General features: G+C 36.0%; 2 protein-coding genes across 3 annotated transcripts in view; one reads left to right on the forward strand and one right to left on the reverse strand.

The window, feature by feature from the left end:
• Positions 1–896: 896 nt before the first annotated feature.
• Positions 897–23,135, reverse strand: LOC123535300 (THO complex subunit 6 homolog). Of its 2 annotated transcripts, none has more exons than XM_045317903.2 (12): positions 23,050–23,135; positions 14,895–15,010; positions 13,377–13,441; positions 12,595–12,649; positions 12,164–12,215; positions 11,905–11,942; positions 11,314–11,440; positions 9,036–9,138; positions 6,540–6,661; positions 5,660–5,773; positions 3,591–3,719; positions 897–3,345 (listed from the first exon to the last, which is right to left on the reverse strand). In XM_045317903.2, exons 1-12 carry the CDS (start codon positions 23,059–23,061, stop codon positions 3,259–3,261), a joined length of 1,020 nt encoding a protein of 339 aa, XP_045173838.1. In that variant the 5' UTR covers positions 23,062–23,135; the 3' UTR covers positions 897–3,258. The 2 variants fall into 2 exon arrangements, with proteins under 2 accessions (XP_045173838.1, XP_053376307.1); XM_053520332.1 differs by lacking the exon at positions 23,050–23,135 and adding an exon at positions 22,439–22,774.
• LOC123535299 (transducin beta-like protein 2) overlaps positions 23,110–23,521 on the forward strand; it is a 30,433-nt gene continuing 30,021 nt past the window's right edge. The window contains exon 1 of the mRNA XM_045317902.2: positions 23,110–23,311. Within this exon, the coding sequence (XP_045173837.1) occupies positions 23,197–23,311 (115 nt within the window). The 5' untranslated portion in view covers positions 23,110–23,196. The remainder of the gene's footprint in view (positions 23,312–23,521) is intronic.

The following is a 23,521-nucleotide window of genomic DNA, read 5'->3' on the forward strand; positions in this document are numbered from 1 at the left end:
TTGACCCCAGAGAAATAATTTGAATCATCTTGGTAGAGGACCACTAGATGATGCTTCATACCAAATATCAAAGCCCTAGGCTCTGTGGTTTTGGACAAGAAGGTTTTCAAAGTTTTTCCCTATATAAATCTATATAAATTATAGAAATAAACAAAGGGCCATAACTCACTCATAAATTGTTGAACCAGTCTGATTTTCAGGGGGACACAACTAGGGTACCAATACATCATTCTGACAAAGTTTGGTCAAAATCCCCCTAGTAGTTTCTGAGGAGATGCGATAACGAGAAATTGTTAACGGACGGACGGACGGACCACGGACGCAGAGTGATTTTAATAGACCATCATCTGATGATGGTGGGCTAAAAATACTGATGCCAGTAATACGTGTCTTAGTGCATGGTTAACTCAGATATATAATGGAGGAGAAATGGCAGTAATCTAGATGATTAGGCAGTTGTGGGAGACATGCGCTTTGCTCAAAAGCAGCTCTAGTTTCAAATGGTTTTGCTAGGCTGCTTTAAAAGGCTGCCAGAGCAAAAATAGAAGCCTTACATAAATTTTGAGGACCCTCCTTTTGCATGTTCACCAACATGGCCAGATACAATGACTGCAGGTAACAGTTCTCCAGGTGAGCAAATAAATCTCGCTCGAGTCCCTTGTTAATTTTGTTTGCAATATTCAAATAATTAAGATTGGTCATTCAGAGCCTCCACCAGCCACACAGTCCACCAGGGAACACGCGAATGTCTAAAATTTTCTCTCATACCCTCATGGTGATGGATTCCATCAGGAATGAGGTGTAAATTAGTATAAACTAATATTAAGGATTTAACAGTTTAAGATAATGACAGGAGACAATAGTTTTGCCATGTAGGTGATAAAATAAAAACTGAAAACTGTTTCATATTTATTTCTGATATCTTCATAAAAACAGAGATGGCAAAAAAATAATATACATTTCATGATATTATGACTATCAATGTTGCAAACAAACATAAATATTTCCATTAGACACTGCCGTTGCCTTAAAAATGACATTATGATCAAAACAGAGCTTGTAAAAAAATCAACAAATAACCATTGCTCCAGTAACTACATGCCTTTGAAAAATAATGTTCTTATACTTGTTCAATAAGATAAGACAGACATTGGCAAGTATATGCTAGCAGATATCTAATACACTAATTTCTCCAGAATTAACTTCTATCTTCATTTGCATGACTACTTCAAAGCAATTCCAACTAGTTTGTAAAACAGTAAACTGATGGGCACACACAGTCAACTTTAAAATTTATTTTCAATAAACCGCTCTCATAACATAGTCTCATAGAACTCACAAACAAACACAAATCAATCACATTATATGATAAATTTATCTGGTGTTCATGTATGTTTATGCAAACCCTGCTGAATAACATGCACATCTAAGTAAGCCCTGAAGGGGCTTTATATCAAATGTGTGCATTAAACACAGGGTTTATACATGCATGGACACCTAAAAAAAGTAATCTAAATTACTCAATCCTTAAAATTCCAAGTAAACTTGTTTCACTGATTTTTCTTTTTTTCTGATTTTTCTCTGTCTGTTAATTTTTTAAAACAAATTTTTGATAAATTTTGAATTGAAACAATTTTTTTAAAAACAAATTTCTGATATATTTTTAATTGTAACCATGCTCAATGCATAGGAAATGATCTAATACAAGGCAGTCTGAAAGACAGCTAAATCCCCCACCACTGCTATGGATGACAGTGAAATGGTAAACCTTTGATTTTAGCTGTGTCCTTGACCTTGAACTGACATGGCTGACTCATGAATTCTGCACAACGTCTTGATAAGGTGATCATTTGACCCAAGTTTCATGAAAATCCTTCAAGGGGTTTAGGAGATACAGAGCTGAAACCTTTGACCTTCAGTTGTGACCTTGACCTTGAGTTGACATGGCTGACTCATGAGTTCTTGATGAGGTGATCATTCGACCCAAGTTCGATGAAAATCCTTCAAGGGGTTTAGGAGATATAGAGTGGACATCAAATGGAAGGCTCAAACCTTTGACCCTTAGTTGTGACCTTGACCTTGAGCTGGCATGGCTGACTCATAAGTTCTGCACATCGCCTTGATGAGGTGATCGTTTGACCCAAATTTGATGAAAATCCTTCAAGGGGTTTAGCAGATATAGAGCGGACACAAAATGGAAGGCTCAAACCTTTGACCTTCAGTTGTGACCTTGACCTTGAGCCGGCATGACTGACTCATGGGTTCTGCACATCGTCTTGATGAGGTGATCATTTGACCCAAATTTTATAAAAATCCTTCAAGGGGTTTAAGAGATATAGAGCGGACACAAAATGGAAGGCTCAAACCTTTGACCCTGAGTTGTGACCTTGACCTGGAGCTGGCATGGCTGACTCATGGGTTCTGCACATCGTCTTGATGAGGTGATCATTTGACCCAAGTTTTATAAAATTCCTTCAAGGGGTTTAGGAGATATAGAGCGGACACAAAATGGCAGGCTCAAACCTTTGACCTTGAGTTGTGACCTTGACCTTGAACCGACAAGGCTGACTCATGGGTTCTGCACATCGTCTTGATGAGGTGATCATTTGACCCAAGTTTGATGAAAATCCTTCAAGGGGTTTAGGAGATATGGAGCGGACACGAAAGTGTTACGGACGGAAGGACGGACAGATGGAAGGACAGACGGACGCAGACCATTCCTATAATCCCTCCGCCATGGCGGGGGGTTAAAAACTAGTGCCCACACTAATATGTTTCATTTAGAAATTAAAATTAATCATCAGTCTTGAAATATTACTACAATTAGTTTTGGCACTGAGGCTAAGCTGAAACATGCGCATGAATATGAAAAAGATAAACAAGCAATTCGCCATATTGTGAGTATCTCGGATAAACAAATCAAATTGCTTGAATATATAGATATTGGAATTGTTGCTTCATATTTACATACTTTGTTTACTTTTGTATGATATATTTACCCATCACACCTAATCTGGAATTATAATGTTTTTGATCTTACTGCCAAGTCAGTTAACTCGCATAATGGAACATATTGCTGCCGCTATCCTTTGATAATTAACGTCCTAGTTGTATAGGTTTCTAGCTTGACCATTACCCATCAGTGTTAAGTAGGAAAAAGCTTAAAAGTGATTTTTCCAAGGTGAACTATATTCGTTGACTGAGTCCAATATAGGACTAATAATAGTTACTGATGTCTTATCAGAGATCCAAAATTGGTCACACCTCAAATAAAAGAGAAAAAGCCTTGTAGCCAAAGTTTGTACACACATCTATCTTTGGACTGCTTCCTGATACACATAACACCTGAAATATCAAAATAACTTTCCTAATAATTACAACATACTATAAAGGTACTTAAAATTCAGGTAATATGATGCACCGAAAACATGCTTGAAATAAAAAAATCTAAAATTTTCAAAATACAGATCTCCATTTCATCTCAAATCAAACATTATTGAAACATATTCTGCATACGAAAAATATAGTTTTAGTAAGATTTACTGAAATTTTAGTGAGAGTAATTGAACAGATTTCAAAAAGATAAATACCTTATTTGTTGACGAGTTACTATTGATACTGACATCAAACACAGTACTGGCTGAGCATGGAACTTTCGATTTCACATCTCCATTAACAAACCAGTGATTTACACAGGCCTCACTTCCTCCAGAGATTACCTGATAACAAAACAGATCTTATAATAGCTTTTAACTTATTTCTTACCTTGTAGAAAGGAAATGAAAAAGTTGAAAATGTTCTTATAGTAGTGATATCTATACTTGTTCTGGGAGTAAACCGACCTAGAGGAAATAAAATCTTAACAAATTTGCATATTGGGGTATAACAACACTAAACAGTGGTAATCTTCTGATCAATCAGAATATTGCACGGAAACGGTTTTCAGTTTCAAAGTCATTTTGACCTTGACCTATGATTTATTGTCCCCAAAAACACTAAGTCATTACCTTTGACCTACTGACTCATGAAATAGCTACACTAATCTACAAACCCCAGGTAATCATCCTACAAAGTTTGAAGGCAATACAGCAAAGTGGTGTTTAGTGGTTGAGCTGGAACCATTGTCAGTCCTGAGGTCACTGTGAACTTGACCTTTGACCCTCAAAACTACAGGATGCACTCACTGATCACAGCAATCACCCTGAAGTTGGTGACTGATGGTAAAGTACTGAGTTTTATTCATTAGCTGTGTTTACTCTCCAGATCATTGTGAGGCAAACAATATACCCACTCTTATTTGAAACAGAGTGCCATGAAGATCATAATTTGCTCACCTGAGTATATAGCAAAAAACTATTTCATGGAAATCTAGTCAAAAATGTGATTTTTAAAGTGCAAGTCATGGTTTTCTATTATCTGACACAGTGACCTAGCTTTAAACCACAGTGACATAGTTATGAAATTGTAACATTATTACAAGATTTCATAAAGACCAGGTAGAAAACACGACCTCCAGAGTGTTACTTAGGTTTCTCTATGATCTGACATAGTGACCTAGTTATTTACCCAAGATGACCTAGAGTTAAACTTGGCCTAGATGATATAAGGATTTATGCCGATGTAAATCAGGTAGAAAATGTGTCTTCTGATGTTTTTGTTTTTGCTGAGCTTAACATCATATCATCATAATTATAGGTCATATGGCAACTTTCCAGCTTTCTGATAGTGGAGGAAGACCTCAGGTGCCCCTTTGTGTATTATTTTATCATGTGCGGGCACCTGGGTAGAACCACCGACCTTTTGTAAGCCAGCTGAATGGCTTCCTCACTTGAAGAATTCAGTTTAGGTGAGATATACAGAGTAAATCTCATAATAAATTGTACTGTGTTAACTTTTCATGAACTGAGAGCACTATTATAAAATAAGACAAAAATTATGTGCACTGTTTGATCCACTTTATACGCAACATGGTTTTTAGTGAATTGCAACTTTATTTTGCAAGATTCAGAAATAAACTACACATCATTCTAAAGGCCTTCAAGGATGCTAGTAGGACCTTTTGAATTTTTACAATATTTCTGATAATGTCAGTTTTATGGACAAAAATGTATCTCCCCCAAAATTAAGAACTTGTAGACATTTTACAAAATTTGTGCACAAAATATTTACTTCAATGCTGAAATATCCTGAAGTTTCATAACAAAACAAAGAAACAACTGGTTTTTCAAATTGTTAGTGGCTGAAGTTAACAATGGAAAATACCCCTTCAAAATTGTTTTTTGATGATTTAAAACTAATCAAGATAAAAAAAGTCAAATTACTCTAGAAAGTCTTTAAGAGTGATGTAAAATATCAATGGTATTGACATACAGTTAACTTTTAGCCTGCTGGCGGCAAGTGATTCTGCCTTTGCGACCAGTGCAGACCAAGATCAGCCTCCGTCTGTGCAGGCTGATCATGGTCTACTGTGTTCGCTATTCAGTCAGTAAATTTAAGTGAACGCCCCTTCGAATAATAAATGGTACTGCCCAAATTGAATGCTGGATCAGTCCATTTTAGAAATGTAGCAGGCTAAAGGTTAATGAAGTATCAGGGGAAAAAACCCTTGTTACAGAAAATGATCAACCTGTAGCCCCAAAATGTCTACATTTACACTTACAGTATCGTCATAGAAGTTGACAAAATTATGTGTAGCTCCTGGAGTATTAAACACAGAAACCGGGGCCAGAGATCTGAGATGCCAGGAGGATAAATGTGGTGCTCCTCCACATACCTGCAACAAACAACTTTACAGAACATCCAGTTCAAATGCGAAGAAACAGTGGTTAAAATATAATACAGAAAAGAGTTGTCTAAACTCTGGAAGAGAGTCAGTTTTGTGATCAAATGTTTGTATGTTCAGTTATGCAGTATCTACAACAGGAGAAAATCACATTGATTATACCTTTAATCAGATCAAACAGTTCTAACATTGTTTAAGTGGAAAACATTGGAACAACCTGATCTTATAAAGCTACGACTAGTACAAATTTAACGAACACAATTTTTTTAGACAAGGGCAAATAAATGAGTGACCATGGTGGCATAAATATGTCATCTCTTACTATTTTCTATTTGAAATATAGTAACTACTGTTAAATGCTGAGTATTCTCAACTGACTATCATATATTTTTACTTTGTTTTGTTGGGTTTTTAGTCAAATATCATACAGCTTTAAGTGGAGCTGAACGACCCTCAGGTGTTCCCCAACTTCCCTGAGACGTTCTTGCAGATGTTTACAAACACACCTATCTTCTGGGAGTAAGTTGCAGAACTTCCTCACAAAGAAATCTATATTTTGAATCCATAGTGAGAGGAAAGTGATCAGAGATTTGCAACCTATATCACTTCTCCACTGAGGTTCCTTATTTCATCTGAATATATGATGTACATGAAAACTGCTTTTAAAGTGCAGAATATTTATACCAGCTAGCGAAAACTAACTTCTATTTAAAGTGACAAAAAATCTTATTAAATTCATTATCTTAAAAACATTTACCAGCCAATCTTCATTATTATCACAAGCAACACACCCCACCCACTTGCCAAGGTCTGATCTCGCTGTCAGCTCATGTTTATTTGGTTCCAGTATATGTACAGCCTCGCCTCCTACTCTGCAATCTGTGTAAGTGAAATAAGATACATTAAATAAATCTTTAATTGACAATGCCGAAAAAAAAAAAAAAACAAATAAAAACATTATATCGGTAATATGCCAACTTTCTAGCCATTTAAGGTGGAGAACCAACAGAAATAGGAACCCATGTGCCCATCTGAACACTATCTAACATAACTGCATTTGAAACAATAATTAACCTTCCTCATAACAGCTACTGAATGCTTCCATATATGAAAGAATTGTGCATCCAAAACAAGAATTCAAGGCAAGTGGCTTTAAGTCAGTAACCTAACCGCTTGGCCACATAGCCCCCAGTCCCATCTACCCACACATAAACATCACACGATCTTCACTGTCCGAAGTCCAAACACCTTGCTCATCTTGGATATGCATAAATTTCATGTTTTTAACAATAAAGAATGGAATCAGTAGATGAAACCTCTCAGTCAGATTCACTACATGTAAAAAATAGTTCGAGGACAGTCAAACTTGTCATATGTGACTTTTCACGGGACCATCCATAAAAGGTCACATATGACAGGGAGTCTTTAAATTCAGGTTCACTAAGTGGCAAGGTTAATTGTTTAATATAACTACATGTATGCCATTTTGTGGATTCTATTATCTTTTATACATGTTTAAGACATAAGATACTATGTTGTCAAATAATTTATTCTATATTTAAAATATTATGTTTAAAAAATAAATACAATAAAAATATGTTGTGTTTGTATTAAATGACTATGTACAAGTAATGTATAAAAATCATGTTTTTTGGCATTGCAATATTATGTAATTTTTTGATGATCAATCGTCGGCACATCACTGGTGACTTCCACTGCAATTAACTATTGGGGTGTCATAAAATATTTGGAAGCCGCGGTCCTTCTGTTTTGATTAACACTTTCTGTTATATAAGGCCATAACTTACAAGCCATCATATACAGAAATTGTTGTTTAGAGGAAATCCGCATAAATCACATGTGACCTTCATGACCATACACATTCGAAAATATTAAGGTGTTTAATGGTTGTTATTTTTAGAATGAGGAAAGTCTTGCACACTGGCCATCTGCAAGTAGTTTTCCTAGTAATTTTCCATGACGTAGCATCGTGCATAGATAGCAAAAATCACGGGTGATTTGGGTGGCAAATTACTCGATAAATTTTAATAGTAACCACATGATGTTTTACGCAAATATTGATGACGAAATCCCATACTTTGCATTAATAAACATCCAGAATTTGTTCCTTTAGGAAAAGAATGAAAATAAAGAGATGTTTTGTTTTTTTGTTTTGGGTTTAACGCCGTTTTTCAACAGTATTTCAGTCATGTAACGGCGGGCAGTTAACCTAACCAGTGTTCCTGGGTTCTGTACCAGTACAAACCTGTTCTCCGCAAGTAACTGCCAACTTCCCCACATGAATTATCAGAGGTGGAGGCCTAATGATTTCAGACACCATGTCGTTTATCAAATAGTCACGGAGAACATACACCCCACCGAGGATCGAACTCGTGACCCCACGATCCGTAGACCAACGCTCTTACCTACTGAGCTAAGCGGGCGGGCTATAAAGAGATGTGGATATATGTTTTTGTTCAAATGGCTGATAATCGAGAATATACGTATTTATCTCCGGTAATCGATAGACACGGGTCAATTAAATATAACGATGATATATACAGCAAACTCTTTGAAGAATAAACAATTATCGCTAATTGACTACTTATACCTCCACTGGCCCCAGAGTCAAGGTTACGATGAGGTGCAAAAAACATTTTTTGCAAACCTTTAGGCTGTGAAAAATGCCAAGGGTCATTGAAACCAGCCATATAATCGTCATGGGACGCAAAAATTATGGTCGTTCGTCGCGTCAGACAGGGAGTCGTTTAATTCAGTGACTTTATACAGTAATTTAGGTTGGACGGTCTGGAACAGGGTCGTATACGACAGGAAGTCGTTTAATTCAGTGAGTCGCTATGACAAGTTTGACTGTATTAGTTAAACAAATTAGTTAAGATTACAAAATTCTTTCTTATGTTTTGATTTAAGTAAGGTTTAAGGGTTACACTGTCATAATTTTATGTCAAATGGCAAATTTCCAGCTTTTCACGGTGAAGGAAGACTGCAGGTCTCGAACCCACAATAGTGATGGTCAAATGATTATGATATATTCAACTCAAAAATACCCTGCAAACAATATCAGGATACTGGTACTATCAAAGATACAGAATTTCGGGAACCTCAAGTTCTTGAGATGTAGAAAAATATTGAACTCCAATAAAAAATGAAAGCGTCATGCTGGAGAAAATAAAAACATACATTGTATTTTGGTTGCATTTTTTTGCAGATGTGAAATGTATGTGAGTCTTACCCCAGATCCTGACAGTTCCATCTTCTGCTGCAGACACACATTCTCTACTTGAGTTCTTTATACAGACACAGTGTACATAATCTCTGTGCCCACTGAATGTACGCTGCAAGAAAAATCAAATCAAGCCTAACTACAAATGTGTACTCTGAAAAAAAGTACACTGACAAAAAGTGGCAATACTGTATACAAAAATACATAACAGCGGTTCACAACTGTAAAATGTAATTTTTACAAAATATCTACAATGGAACATAGAAAAAATCTCCCCCAAGACAAAATCCCCATGCCCCTGTTAAATTTGACTAAAGTAAACAAATGCCACCTTTATTTTTTGTTCACAGTTATCCTAATTATCAAAACAGTTCACTTAACAAGAGCTCATAGAACACAAACTGCCCCCCTTTATGCATTCAGTAATTGCACAAGGAACAGAAATTATTTGGTCACTGTACTGGGAAGTTCTACTGTTTTGGGTCAATGTTACCTTGACCTTTGACCTATTGACCTCAAAATCAATAGGGGTAATCTGCTGGTCATGATCAACCTCCCTATTAAGTTTCATGATCCTAGGCCCAAGCCTTCTCAAGTTATCGTCCAGAAATGGATTAACTGTTCTGTGTCAATGTGACCTTGACCTTTGACCTACTGACCTCAAAATCAATAGGGTCATCTGCTGGTCATGACCAACCTCCCTATCAACTTTCATGATCCTAAGCCTAAGCCTTCTTGAGTTATCATCCGAAAACCGTTTCACTGTTCCGGGTCACTGTGACCTTGACCTTTGATCTCAAAATCAATAGGGGTCATCTGCTGATCTAGATCAACCTCCCTATCAAGTTTCTTGACCCTAGGCCCAAGCCTTCTCAAGTTATCATTCAGAAATGGTTAAACTGTTTCAGGTCACTGTGACCTTGACCTTTGACCTACTGACCTCAAAATTGATAGGGTTTATCTGCTGGTCATGACCAACCTCCCTTTTAACTTTCATGGTCCTAAGCGTAAGCGCTCTTGAGTTATCATCCGGAAACCATTTCACTGTTCCGGGTCACTGTGCCCTTGACCTTTGACCTCAAATTCAATAGGGGTCATCTGCTGGTCATGACCAACCTTCCTATCAACTTTCATCATGATCCTAGGCCAAAGCTTTCTTGAGTTTAATCATCCGGAAACCGTTTAACTGTTCCGGGTCACTGTGACCTTGACCTTTGACCTACTGATTTAAAAATCAATAGGGGTCATCTGCTAATTATGACCAACCTCCCTATTAACTTTCATGATCCTAGGCCCAAGCGTTCTTCAGTTATCATCCGGAAACAGATTGGTCTACATACCGACAGACCGACCGACTGACATCTGCAAAACAATATACCCCTCCTTCTTCAAAGGGGGGCATAAAATGGACAATCATCTAAGAAACAAAAATATGCAATAAAAATCAAAGGTCACCGGTATTGAAAGAGTTATCTGCCCTTGAAAACGGCATTTTTGGGTAAAGACCTATAATTTTTATTGCATACAGTCAAACCTGTGAACAAAGACCACTCTTGGGAACAAGCAAAAGTGGTCTTTGTTCACAGGTGGTCTTTATTCGGGGGGAAGGGTCACTTCTCAGTTAGCCATTATCATGCTGATAAAAAGTATTTTCACAGCTTCTTGCTTTCTTTATGTTCTATGTATTAATTCGGCTGGTACAAACTTGCAAATTTTCAATCAAGCAGTAATTATTATGTTTGCTATAAGGTGAAAGTTGTGAAAATTTGGCGGAATTTAAGTATTTTTATGCCGGAACGGTCCAGCTTGGTCGTTATTTGGGGGCAAATATGACCCTTGGGAATGAATCAGGCCGGTCGCGGTCGCCAGGTGGTCGCTCTTGACGGCCTTTTTATGAGTATTTTTCTACAGGGGGACCAGAGACCGGTCGTTGTCGACAGGTGGTCGCTATTCACGGGTGGTTGCTAGCACAAGTTTGACTGTATTTTTGTTTCTTAGATGAATGTCCTTCAATATCCAAGGTTTGAAGACATTCTATTATAGGGAAAATTTTCGCCCCAAATTCTAACGTACGCCTTTACTTTTTTAATTATAAGCATTTTCAATTTCGACTGCACAGATGAGCGCATGGACAATGACAAAACAATAACCCTCCACCTTCGATGGTTAAAAAAATCATCAACAAAAAAAAACGTGACAACTTTATGTAATGGCATATCAATTTTCCTGGAATTTCATAGTTAACCATGGGAGTTAACTTATCTAGCATCAGTGTTGTTATACTCACAGTTTGCTCCCCTGTCTCAATGTCCCATACATATACATTGTTGTCCCCACAGCCAGCATACAGCTCTGTACTAGACTCCTGTTTATCCAGTGCTATAGAATTGATCTCTGGGTTCGTAAATACCTGCCTAGAATCACAGCAAATATTTCTAAATAAATCAAAATTAGCAATAAGAAATCTGTACCCATATTAATGCAAGTATAATGTATTATATGCCACTAATGATCAAGGTGAAAGAAAAACATATTATCAAGACTAAACAGAATGGATTCCCAGCTACCAATCTAGCTTTAACCATAAAGAAAATCTAAACACACTGTCAGATAAACCTTTGCATTACAGATACATGTACTACTGGTAATGTATTGTCTATACAGGGGACTACTTTTTCGTTGATTTTGCGGCATGGTATTTGACTGATAATTTAGTAAGGAACGAGTAGTTTTCAGCTTTCGGTAAGCAAAGAATGCTTCTTTAAGGGTGAAACCTTTACCCTGTTTGGCAGCATATATCAATTCATTGAATTTGCTTGTTACACGTATGGAAAGTAAATGACAGATGTTGTAAAAATCATTACAGGACTATACTCACATCTGAGGTACTTTTAACGTCCAAACAATCTTGGCAGTCTGCAATTTAAGAAAAGATGGTTTTAAATACACTTCCAGATCATCAAGAAGTGAACCATTATTTAAACAGCAATGTTTACAGTTTTCTTGGTAACTTTGTAAGAAAAACAGACTTGATGATTCAGCCAAATATGGAGTTGTCTTTCCCTCAAAAACCTTTAAGATTAGATACACATGACATATACTTACAATGTACTGATTTACCTAAAGTTCATATTTACCTTATCAAGTATTTCTGACCACTTCCATGCACAAATATCTCCATTTCCTGCACTAAGAAAACACAAAAAGCATCTCAGGAACAACTTATAGAACAGTTTAATAAATGATTAACCTGTTTAAGCAATGCAATCTGACTGAAAAAGATGACCAAAAACTGATTGTTGCCTATTAAATACTTTTATTACATACTTTTTAGTGAATTACTGAAACAGAACAGTGAAATATACCAGGTAATATCACAGTGAAAAATATACTGGATATACTTTTTGGCATCTGTGTATATCTGGACTGTGCAGAATGTTATTTTTAGTATTTTCATTACTTGCTCCATGACAATGCTTGTCATAACTTACTTAACTCTTAAGTTTTACCAAGATCCTTTATGCGTAGTAACTTTTTTTCTGAACTCTTTTGTTATAAAATCTCTTACCTGATGAGTAGAGATTCGGTAGACACAAGACTGTATATGGCTCCCTCATTACACGCTGAAAAAAAAATGCATGTTTATTACAATTAATGAACAATGATAAAATAGCATTAAGTTACTGGCAGTACAAAATTTCAGTAAAATTTTCAGCATTTCAATATAATTATACATGTACATGTATGTTGCAAAGTCTTAATTGTGGAACTAGCTCTCTTATTATAACAAGAGCTCGTAGAACATGAAATGCCCCCCATTGATGCATTCAGTAACTGCAGAAGGAACAGAAATTATTTGGTCACTGTGCACTGGATGTTTGAGGTACTGACCTCAAAATTGATATGAGTCATCTGCTGGTCATGATCAATCTCCCTATTAAGTTTCGTGATCCTAGGCCCAAGCGCTCTAGTTATCGTACGGAAACAGTTCAACTGTTTCGGATCACTGTGGCCTTGACCTCTGACCTACTAAACTCAAAATCAATAGGGGTCATTTCCCGGTCATGACCAACCTCCCTATTAACTTTCATGATCCTAGGCCCAAGCGTTCTTGAGTTATCATCTGGAAACTGATTGGTCTACGGACCGACGAATGACATCTGCTAAACAATAATATCTACATTAATATCTTTAAATTTTAAAATCCACCAAGTTCCACTACAAAGTTAATGGCAAGTGTGGTAAAATGTTTCGACAGCATTCGAGGTTAAGGCAACCAGAACCAAAGTAATAAGAAATTTACAAACACATTTTACTTCAATATTAAGCCAGATACAGGGTTAACTTTACCTTTAAAGCTGTAAATTGGTCTTCTTGTATCTTCATCAGCATTTGGTGCAAGTGCCGCTACCAAGCTGTAAATTATTTCACAAAAATATTCACCATGAAGAAAATCAAAGCATGCCTAATAAAATGCTATTCACTTCAATTATTTTCATTTTTGTTTAAGTAAAACTCCTTATTTAGATTTATGTACTTTAAAATTCTAAAGACTTTTGATCTCCGATTACAGCCGCTCTCATAAAGTAGAGCAAGCCACTATGATGCTTGGCGTAGCTGTTTGGTTGCAACCTGTAAGAAAGTTCAAAGTATAAGATAGAGGCTTTGGAGAGAAATCAGTATTAAGAGAGTGTAGCCTCTATCTGCTTTAGTGTTTTAAATTGTATTATACCAGATTTATACAGCACACTTTTCATTACAAACATGTTCAAATGAGTTTTACCGTAATATAAAGGTAACCTGACTCAGGACACCAACAATTATCCTTTTTAAGTACTGGTACAGACATGGTGATCAAACCAGAGAAAAATTTTAGATACTGGCATGTCTGGCTAACTTAGTCCAGCTGTTTTAGAATAGACAGCCTGGTTCTGTAACAGGCTGGGTGAACACACGAAGCACATTTTCCAGGAAGACCCAGGACTGGCCTCTTAGTTGGGTGGTAGACACTCAAGAGCATCCCAGAAAATTCCAGTGCCTGGACTGTGATTTGAACCCCAGGCCTCTGCACTGGCAGTCAAACATGTTACCACTGGACCACATGGCCAGTTTGCCTACTTTTTCAATGCAGCTCTATCTAGGTAAGGCTAGGTAAACAGGAAGGTTTGAAAATGTCTGGCATGTGACCGGTTGAAAAAAGTAGGGTAAGCACTAAATATTGCACCAGCCACATGCAACTTTCTTAGCGAAATGTTACAGACTGCCAGACACCTGCCTATCATTTTTAGTTTTGTGATCTTTCCGATCATGTATAAAGCAACATATTTCAGTAGCTACCAACAAACAACTCAACATATTTTTAAACGATTGCATTGTCATGGCTAAATGATCAAAAATGTGATTTACATGCTTAAACATATTCTAATAGATAGATATGTTAGACTTTTCAATGAAAATCCTTTATTGGGGAAATCACCTTAAGCATAAAATTGACATTTTGGCAACATGAAAAATGATTAGGTAAAGGAAAATTTTCGCTTTAATGTTATTGTTAAACCTGACCTACATTGTATATTTGGCAATATAACCAGAAACCTAAAGCCACTTTCATTAAGTTTAGTCTATCCATATTATTGAAGCTCAAGTGTAGCAAAAGCTTGAGGTTTATTTGGATCACTCAGGTCCACTTCCTAGTCTAACCAGTACCGGAATCATATGAGATGAGGTCGTGACCCCACTGTGACTCTAGTGAGACTTCAACCATGTGACATTTGGGTTGAGTTGCTGATACATATGTACCTGAACTGTTGTAATGATATCACTCTTCTTTTTCTTTTACATTCAATGTGTAAATCTGCATTCATTTACCTGTAAACGGCAATGTGTCCAAAGTTGCTGGCAGCTACAAGATACTTTCCACATGGAGAGAAGCATTGAGCAAACACTGTTGTGTGTAAAAGTCTTCTCTTGGACAATAAACTATCCTGAAATACAGAAAATAAGAGCAGAGTTGTCTCCCTCTATTTACTGTTTGATCCAGATTTTTTCCATGAATGTCTTCTGTACTACACAAGTTATACATCATTTCATAAGTCTCCACATGTGACAGCAGGTTAAATTTGAATTTTGACAATACAATGAATCATTGAACTTTTGCAGGGAAAAAAAACCCAGAAACTTTTCAGACAAAAATCCCCGTGTATCAAAATTGTTGACTTTTGCAAACATCTATTACATTACCCTAAATAAGGTATCCTGAAAGTTTTTTGTATTTAGCAAAAAATAAGTGATTTCAAATTTTTTTGGAAGGCCTAAAATGGCTAAAATTGGCCATCCATTGTACCCAATTAAAACTGCTTCAATTATATACATGTAGCTTCCGTTTTAGATGTCTGGTAACCAGACATCTATTCTGTAGACCCTGAGGTGCCTAGAACCATTTTTTTCTTTAAAAAGATGCAAATTTTAACGTAAAAAAAGTAATATATTAAGAAATGATCATTAAGGTTGTTCAAATAAATAAAATCATGTATGATGCATAAAATCTATCAACTGACCTTTCTACCTTTAGTTTGAATATTTCATTTCAATTTCAACGCACAGAACAGAACAAAATAATTGAAACAACCTATATTGAGGAGATAAAAATTTGTTGCAATTAGAGTAATTGTGTTATTTTCTGTTTATCTTTTTAACAATTCTTTTATTATAAATCGTAATAGACTTTGATGTTTGTATTGACAATATTCTGGCATCAGTGTAGAAGGTACTTGTATATCACTTAGGAAGATTACACAATGTAGAATAGTGAATTGTCAAAAAAGATGTTAACATGCTGCAAACATACCCACTTGTGGTTGATAGAAATATATTACTACTTGTGGTAAGACTTAAAGTTAGAAAATTTATTTATGAAATATAATAATAATTATATTGGTATATGCCTGAATAAGCATGATGCATTTTATAAAGCAGTTGCTTTAGTTTGAAACCTTGAAATGTTGCCTTGAAATAATTCAGAGCACCTAAAAATGAAAATGATGCTTAAAATTTTGCAACTGAATCAGAATATCTAATAGGATATGTAACAAGAGCTGTCACAGGAGACAGCGTGCTCGACTATTTCGATGCTGGATAGTGAAACTGGGCACATCTGAGAAAACTGGTGCTGTCACTGGAGTGTTTATTAATTCCAATGGTGGGTGAAGATATTGCACAATAGCCTGAGTCTGTGTCAAAAATATTAAGTAATAAGAGAAGTACAGATAAAGTGTATCAAAACACTATACAAGTACAGCCTAAGCAAAAAGGGGGCATAATTAATTAAATATTGGTGCAAGAGTTATGCATCTTGTATCATATGATGTGGGTAATGATGTGGAACAACTACTTCCAGTTTGAATCAGATGCATTTCATAATAACTGAGATATAGTGAAAATGCATCAAAATGAACTTTTAATTCTAAGTAAAAGGGGGCATAATTCATGAAAAATTGGTGCCAGAGTTATGCACCTTGTGTTAAATGGTGTGGGTGATGATGTTGAACAACTATTTTAAGTTTGAATCAAATCCATTCAGTAATAACAGAGATAAAGTGAAAGTGCATCAAAACTTTAACCTGAAATTCTTAGTAAAAAGGGGGAATTATTCATGAAAAATTGGTGTCAGAGATATGCACCTTGTGCCAAATGGTGTGGGTGATGATGTTGAACAACTATTTTAAATTTGAATCAAATCCATTCAGTAATAACAGTGATAGAGTGAAAGTGCATCAAAACTTTAACCTGAAATTCTAAGTAAAAAGGGGGAATAATTCATGAAAAATTGGTGCCAGAGTTATGCACCTTGTGTCATATGGCGTGGGTGATGATGTTGAACAACGAATTTAAGTTTGAATCAAATCCATTCAGTAATAACTGAGACAGAGTGAAAGTGCATCAAAACTTTAACCTGAAATTCTAAGTTTGTTTGTTTTGGGTTTAACGCCGTTTTTCAACAGTATTTCAGTCATGTAACGGCGGGCAGTTAACCTAACCAGTGTTCCTGGGTTCTGTACCAGTACAAACCTGTTCTCCGCAAGTAACTGCCAACTTCCCAACATGAATTATCAGAGGTGGAGGACTAATGATTTCAGACACAATGTAGTTTATCAAATAGTCACGGAGAACATACGCCCCGCCCGAGGATCGAAATCGCGACCCCGCGATCCGTAGACCAACCCTCTTACCTACTGAGCTAAGCGGTGAAATTCTAAGTAAAAAGGGGGAATAATTCATAAAAAATTTGTGCTAGAGTTATGCATCTTGTGTCATATGATGTGGGTGATGATGTTAAACAAGTATTTTAAGTTTGAATCAAATCTATTCAGTAATAACAGAGATAGAGTAAAAGTGCATCAAAACTTTAACCTTAAAAACTAAGTGAAAAGGGGAGATAAATCATGAAATATTGGTGCCAGAGTTATGGCCCTTATGTCAGATGATGTTGGTGATGATGAGGAATAACTATTTCAAGTTTGAATCAAATCCATCAAGTAATTACAGAGATAAAGTGAAAGTGCATCAAAACTTTAACCTGAAATTCTTAGTAAAAAGGGGGAATAATTCATGAAAAATTGGTGCCAGAGTTATGCACCTTGTGCCAAATGGTGTGGGTGATGATGCTGAACAACTATTTTAAGTTAATGGCAATTTTAGCAGAGCTACTGTTACCTCCTACAGTTTTGCATGAAAGTTAAATGTGTGAGTAAGAAAACAAACTATTCTTAATCTAATGTATACTGTTGAGTTGAAAATTCATGACATTTGATGGAATTTGTAATGTTCAGATAGGACTTCACATTATCACATAGAACTAAATGGTGTCAATAGATGCAAGCAGTTTACAGATGATTCAAGAGTCCTGCTTATTTTTTTTTTTTGACTGAATGTAAATCAGTCCTTGATAAAATAAATAAGTGCCAAATAATTTTTTTTAATTTGTAGGAAAAACGGTAAATACACAAATTTCAATGTGAAAACGAATCTCATCACACAACTGAATTTATTTATATATACCTAATTTTATACTCTTTTGGTATCAGGGTTCCCCCACTGGCCCAAAGGTTTTTTTAAACCAGTTTTAGATTTTTAATTTATTTATCGTGAATTTTTCAAATATTGTATGTGATGTGCTAATTTATCCGGTGTTTTGTTTTCATGTCAGGTTCTTGTGTTTTATGTACAGAAAGTAACTTTTAATTACGTAATATTATTTTGGGATCCAAACTGAAAGGCGTGGAGAAGATTATGTTCCTCTTCTCCCCAGTCTTTCACATACATTGCAACTATCTCAAAAAGTCTAAAAGAATCACTGACCAGAATTTTACACAGGGAAAAACTATTGACTATTAAATTGAGAATTAAAATTTACAGAAAACTATGTAAATATTTGAATTCATATGTGTATAAATTCATTTGTTGTCCACAAATTTCAAGTTTGTTACACAGTGTTACTGAATGTAACGGCGTAGCTTCGTAATTATTCGCACCTGCAATTGTTTTTTTAGAGTAATTGGACAAGCGCCATTCATAATAAGACTTCAAACTCCATTTATTTTAATTGATCTTTGATACTCTTTCACACTTTACCATAGTGTCAATAAAGAACAATTATCACAATTATCAACTGGACTGTCAAATTGATTTTTTTAAAACAAGGTAATAAACGGGCCGCTTTTATAGACAGGCGGTACATGATAGTGACACATGCGATGCTGGTGATTTCTGAATTTTTTTTTTTAAATTTCTATCTATAATTGAAGATGACTAAATTAAAGCCCTTGCGAAAATGTCTTTTTTTCTGTTTACGTGAAATTTAATGCCAGCAAATTTAAATGATTTCACAGTATATAAACAAGAGTGCAAGACTGTCACAAAATTCGCCCGTCTAAATATTCAGTTACGTATCATAAAGGTAATAATGTTGATGTTGTATGCCTTGTTAACCCCAAAAAAGAGTAAGAAGGAATCAAGGCATTTGTGAGGTTCCATGTGGGATGAAATTGACAATCGGATCAAAACTGTTTGAATGGACGACACTAATTTCGCAGATTTCGAGTAATTCAAGGGCCATTATCCAAGAGTGCCTGGGGCGATTTGGCTGGTTATCAAACTTGTCGGAGATACTTCGAATTTAGCCACTCCTGGATTATGGCCCTTGAATTACTCGAAAAACTGCAAATTTAGCCTTGTTCGCTCTCTAAGTCGAACAGTTTTCATCCGATCTTCACCAACTTGGTAACAATGTTTGTGGGCATAATATCTCCGATAAGTTTGATAACCAGCCAAATCGCCCTAGGCACTAATAATCCAGGAGTGGCTTGGGCGATTTGGCTGGTTATCGAACTTGGCTGAGATATTATGCCCACAAACATTGTCAGCAAGTTTGGTGAAGATCGGATGAAAACTGTTTGACTCGAGAGAGCGGACAAGGCTAAATTTCGCAGTTTTTCAAGTAATTTGAGAGCCATAATCCAAGAGTGCCTGGGCTGATTTGGCTGGTTATCAAACTTGGCCGAGATATTATAACCACAAATATTGTTAGCAAGTTTGGTGAAGATTGGATGAAAACTGTTCGACTGTGAGCGGACAAGGCTAAATTTCGCAGTTTTTCGAGTAATTCAAGGGCCATAATCCAAGAGTGCCTGGGGCGATTTGGCTGGTTATCAAACTTGGCCAAGATATTATGCCCACAAACATTGTCAGCAACTTCGGTGAAGATCGGATGAAAACTGTTCGACTTAAAGAGAGCGGACATGCTTTTTTTTTGTTTTTTTTTTCGAACATGCAAATAATGTTTTTATCCAGAACACATTTGGCTATTTTACTGCTGCTATATTTATTTTCACTGTGATGAACACTGGATTAATTTAACCGATAATTAATTTAAAATAAGGTGTATATTTTATGTCTATTTTGTCTGATACTGTTCATAATTATACTGAAAGCTACAGTCAGTCGACGATTTTTTCCTTTATCTATCTATCTATAAATACTGCATGACACCCTTGCAAGTATTTTATGCAGGTGCGCGTCAGTGCATAAGAGTTTAAAAGCAGGAATGTACAGGAGAATTAAAGTAATACATAAAGTATTTGTGAGAATTTGAGAAAAAGCTGATAGTGCTAATAAAAAGGCGAAATGTACAGTAAAAGGATTAAAAACAGCCTGGTCACTCAGAAGTCCTGGCCCAGTTTGGTTACCCCTTGCCTAAACTGGTCCAGGGTAGGTGCTTGAGCAATGTCAGCCAGCAAAGAATTCCAGAGAATGATGGTAGCCGGGTAGAAAGAGAACTTGTAATAATTACAGGGTGTTTGAATTTGCCGGAAAGATTGGGAATGCATGTGTCTAGTGAGCCGGGTAGGAGGTAAAATATAAGATGGCATTGGCACTGCAACCAGTCCATGGACAATCTTGTAAAACATCAGTAGCCTGGCATCATTTCTTCTGTTTGCAAGGGAACGCCACCCCAATTGCTTAACATGTGTGTGACACTGCTGTAATTTGAATAGTCACTGGGCCATTATTTTTTTATTTTTTGGTTTACGAACCGCCAGGATGACACATGGTCGTAGGAGGAGGGAAAAAAATAAAATTAAAAAACAGAATCAGAATTTTTTTTTTCGGTAGGAAACGGACCTTTGAAAGGAATATGGGTAAATTCTACATAACATCACACAGGCTGCATGTTATAATCTTCTTTCCCACTTTTGATGCTTTTTCCTGCAAATATACCTGTGACCTTGCTTATATTTGATTAAAAATGAGCCTTGGGGCTTGTCATAGCAGCTTGAGAAAAAAATTTGTCTTGGTATTTCTGTGAAATTACATTAATATACAGCTGGGCAGGTAGCTGTATCATTTTTCTTGAAAGGACTGTACTATACATATAAACTGCACATATTCTCACAAACTAAATGATTGGAGACATAGAAGTCATTTGTTGAACACGGACTGAATTAATACCTTCTGTTAAAACAACAGATGGAAGAATCTAATATTCCCCTATTTGAAGAACACTGTCACCATGGATATATGATTTTACACTCAGCAGCTTTCAAGCATCTTGGCTGTTTATGGGCCCAGTCTGAGACTTAGGGGTACAGCCTACACTGCACTGTGCCTAATAAGCAATTATCTTTTTAAGTGTTAGGAATAGGAAGTGTCTAGCCATCTGGTAAACAGACACCTAGCCTATGTCTGTTAACTGGAAGCCTTGCCTTTCCTCATATGGTTTTCTTGGTATTTGTTAATTTATTTTATGAATAGGCCTAATGTAACACAACAGTTCATCTTTGCAATGATCTTTGAAAATTCTGTCAGTCAGTAGTTGTCTTGCCACATCTACATTGCAAAAGACAGTAATTACATCTATAATCAACATTAATCAGATGTTAATATATAACGTACAATAATTTCATTAAAAATACCTAATTCATAACTTATAAACAAAATAGGTTACTGGACGCCAAAAAGCTGTACAGGCTAGACGTTTGCTTACCGGGACTTACAATTACACAGTTTTAATGTCCCCTGTACCAGTTTATATCACCAAACAAAAGTACTGTCATCATTGTATATTTAAATGATATTTTTCGGGAAAAAATGCTTTCAAGTTCGCGTAATAAGCGGTGCATAGAATCACCGTAATAAGCATTGCGCTATTGGAACGACAGTTACCATAAACTTAGTTGTATACTAAATACAGACTGCATTTCACCGACAATTGGCCATTTTTTCAGGAAAGCACTACGTCGCAACTTTGAATGTTCTTGCATTTTCATTAAAATTACTTCAAAACTTTGGAAATAATACAGCCTGGGCGCAGCCATTTTTAAACGTTTCGTAAATTGCGTAACAAGCATGTTGATTGGGCGCAGTATATATCGGAAATTTTAATTGGACGTTTACGTCATGCATAAGATATGAAGTTTAAAAATAGAATTATAGGAATTCCTAATGTTAATTTGACTCTTTCGCCGTGACGGATATTTGAAGAATGAGACTTTTTTTTCTTTTTGGAATACGCGATGCATTTTTTCTTCTGCAAGCTTTCATGTCATAGCGGAGGAAATAAAAAAATCACGTTTTTTCAGTTTTATTTTTTTTCTGAAAACACGTTTTTTTGAGCGGCGGTTCCGTAAACCGAAAGATCAAAAATAAAAGGCCCTGGTGACCCATCGAGCGGCCCTGCATTGGACCATCTCGATTTTATGTATGTTGAGCTGTGTATGTGGACTCCACACTGAGCTGCAGTACTCTAGTTGTGGTCTAACAAGGGTTTTGTAGGCAATTAAATTCCCTAATATTTTGCTGTTTGGAGGGAATATTGCGCTTAATGAAGTTAAGTGTTTGACCAGCTGTTGGGTGACCTGGTTTATGTGTTTGTTCCAGTTCAGATCTGAAGTGATGCTAACACCAAGGTATTTTGCATCACTCACGGTTTCTAGTGTCTGCCCATGTAGTGTGTAAGTGGATTTGTAAGGGTGTTTAGACTTGGAAATATTAATCACTGTACATTTGGATGGATTGAATTCCATGTCCCATGTGTGTTCCCATTTTTGTAACCTGGTTAAGTCCTCTTGCAGAGTGTGTTGTTGTGTAACATTGTTGACTGTGATATAAACAGCAGTATCATCAGCAAATAACCGGACCTGTGAAACAGTATTTTCAGGCAGGTCGTTTATGTAAATGCAGTTAAACTTCAAGACCTGACATAACATGGAAAACAAAAAATTTCAAATATTATTAAAAATGAATGTAAAACGTGACTATATGTTATCATTTAGGGCTAGAAAACCTATCAAATTAGGTAATAAGGATTTACATCGCGAATATACATGACAAATAACATTTTCGAAAGAATTATCGCCAGTGATTCAACTACACATTACCTACGTTTAAAATTAGAAAAAATGATCATTTTAAGTTCTACTTTTTGTAAGAAAATGTAAAATAGTGCATTTTAAACGTGTTTTCTCACTTGTTCTTTCATTTTTTTGCCGGCGGTTTAATCGTAAGAAAAAAATATTGTAACTTTTAGTAAAATGCATAAAAGGTGGTTGTAACGCAGACAATTATTACACGCGACAACATTTCAATTTTTGGTGAAATAATCAATTTTGGAATAATGGAGCAGGAAAATTCCGTACCAGCATTTGCTGTAACAGCAGCAGTGGGAGCTGTGGTTTTGCTGATTATGCTTTTTTGTACAATGAGTCGAAAATCGACGGAAAAGGAACAAGGTTTTTTTTTTTTACTTTCTGTTTCCGACAGAAATTATCAACAGGTCCAGGAATAGTCAAAATAATTCGCCGTTTATTAGATTGTTTTATTTTGTGACGTGCAGTCAAAACTTGGCGGCCAGTGTAAACACCCTGGGACACTCCGGAATATCTTTATTTTTATAGAAAGCTTTGAATTTATTTGTTTTTATAATTTGCAGCTTTATCATA

This window comes from Mercenaria mercenaria, chromosome 12 (genome assembly GCF_021730395.1).
Source record: "Mercenaria mercenaria strain notata chromosome 12, MADL_Memer_1, whole genome shotgun sequence".
Taxonomy (NCBI): domain Eukaryota; kingdom Metazoa; phylum Mollusca; class Bivalvia; order Venerida; family Veneridae; genus Mercenaria; species Mercenaria mercenaria.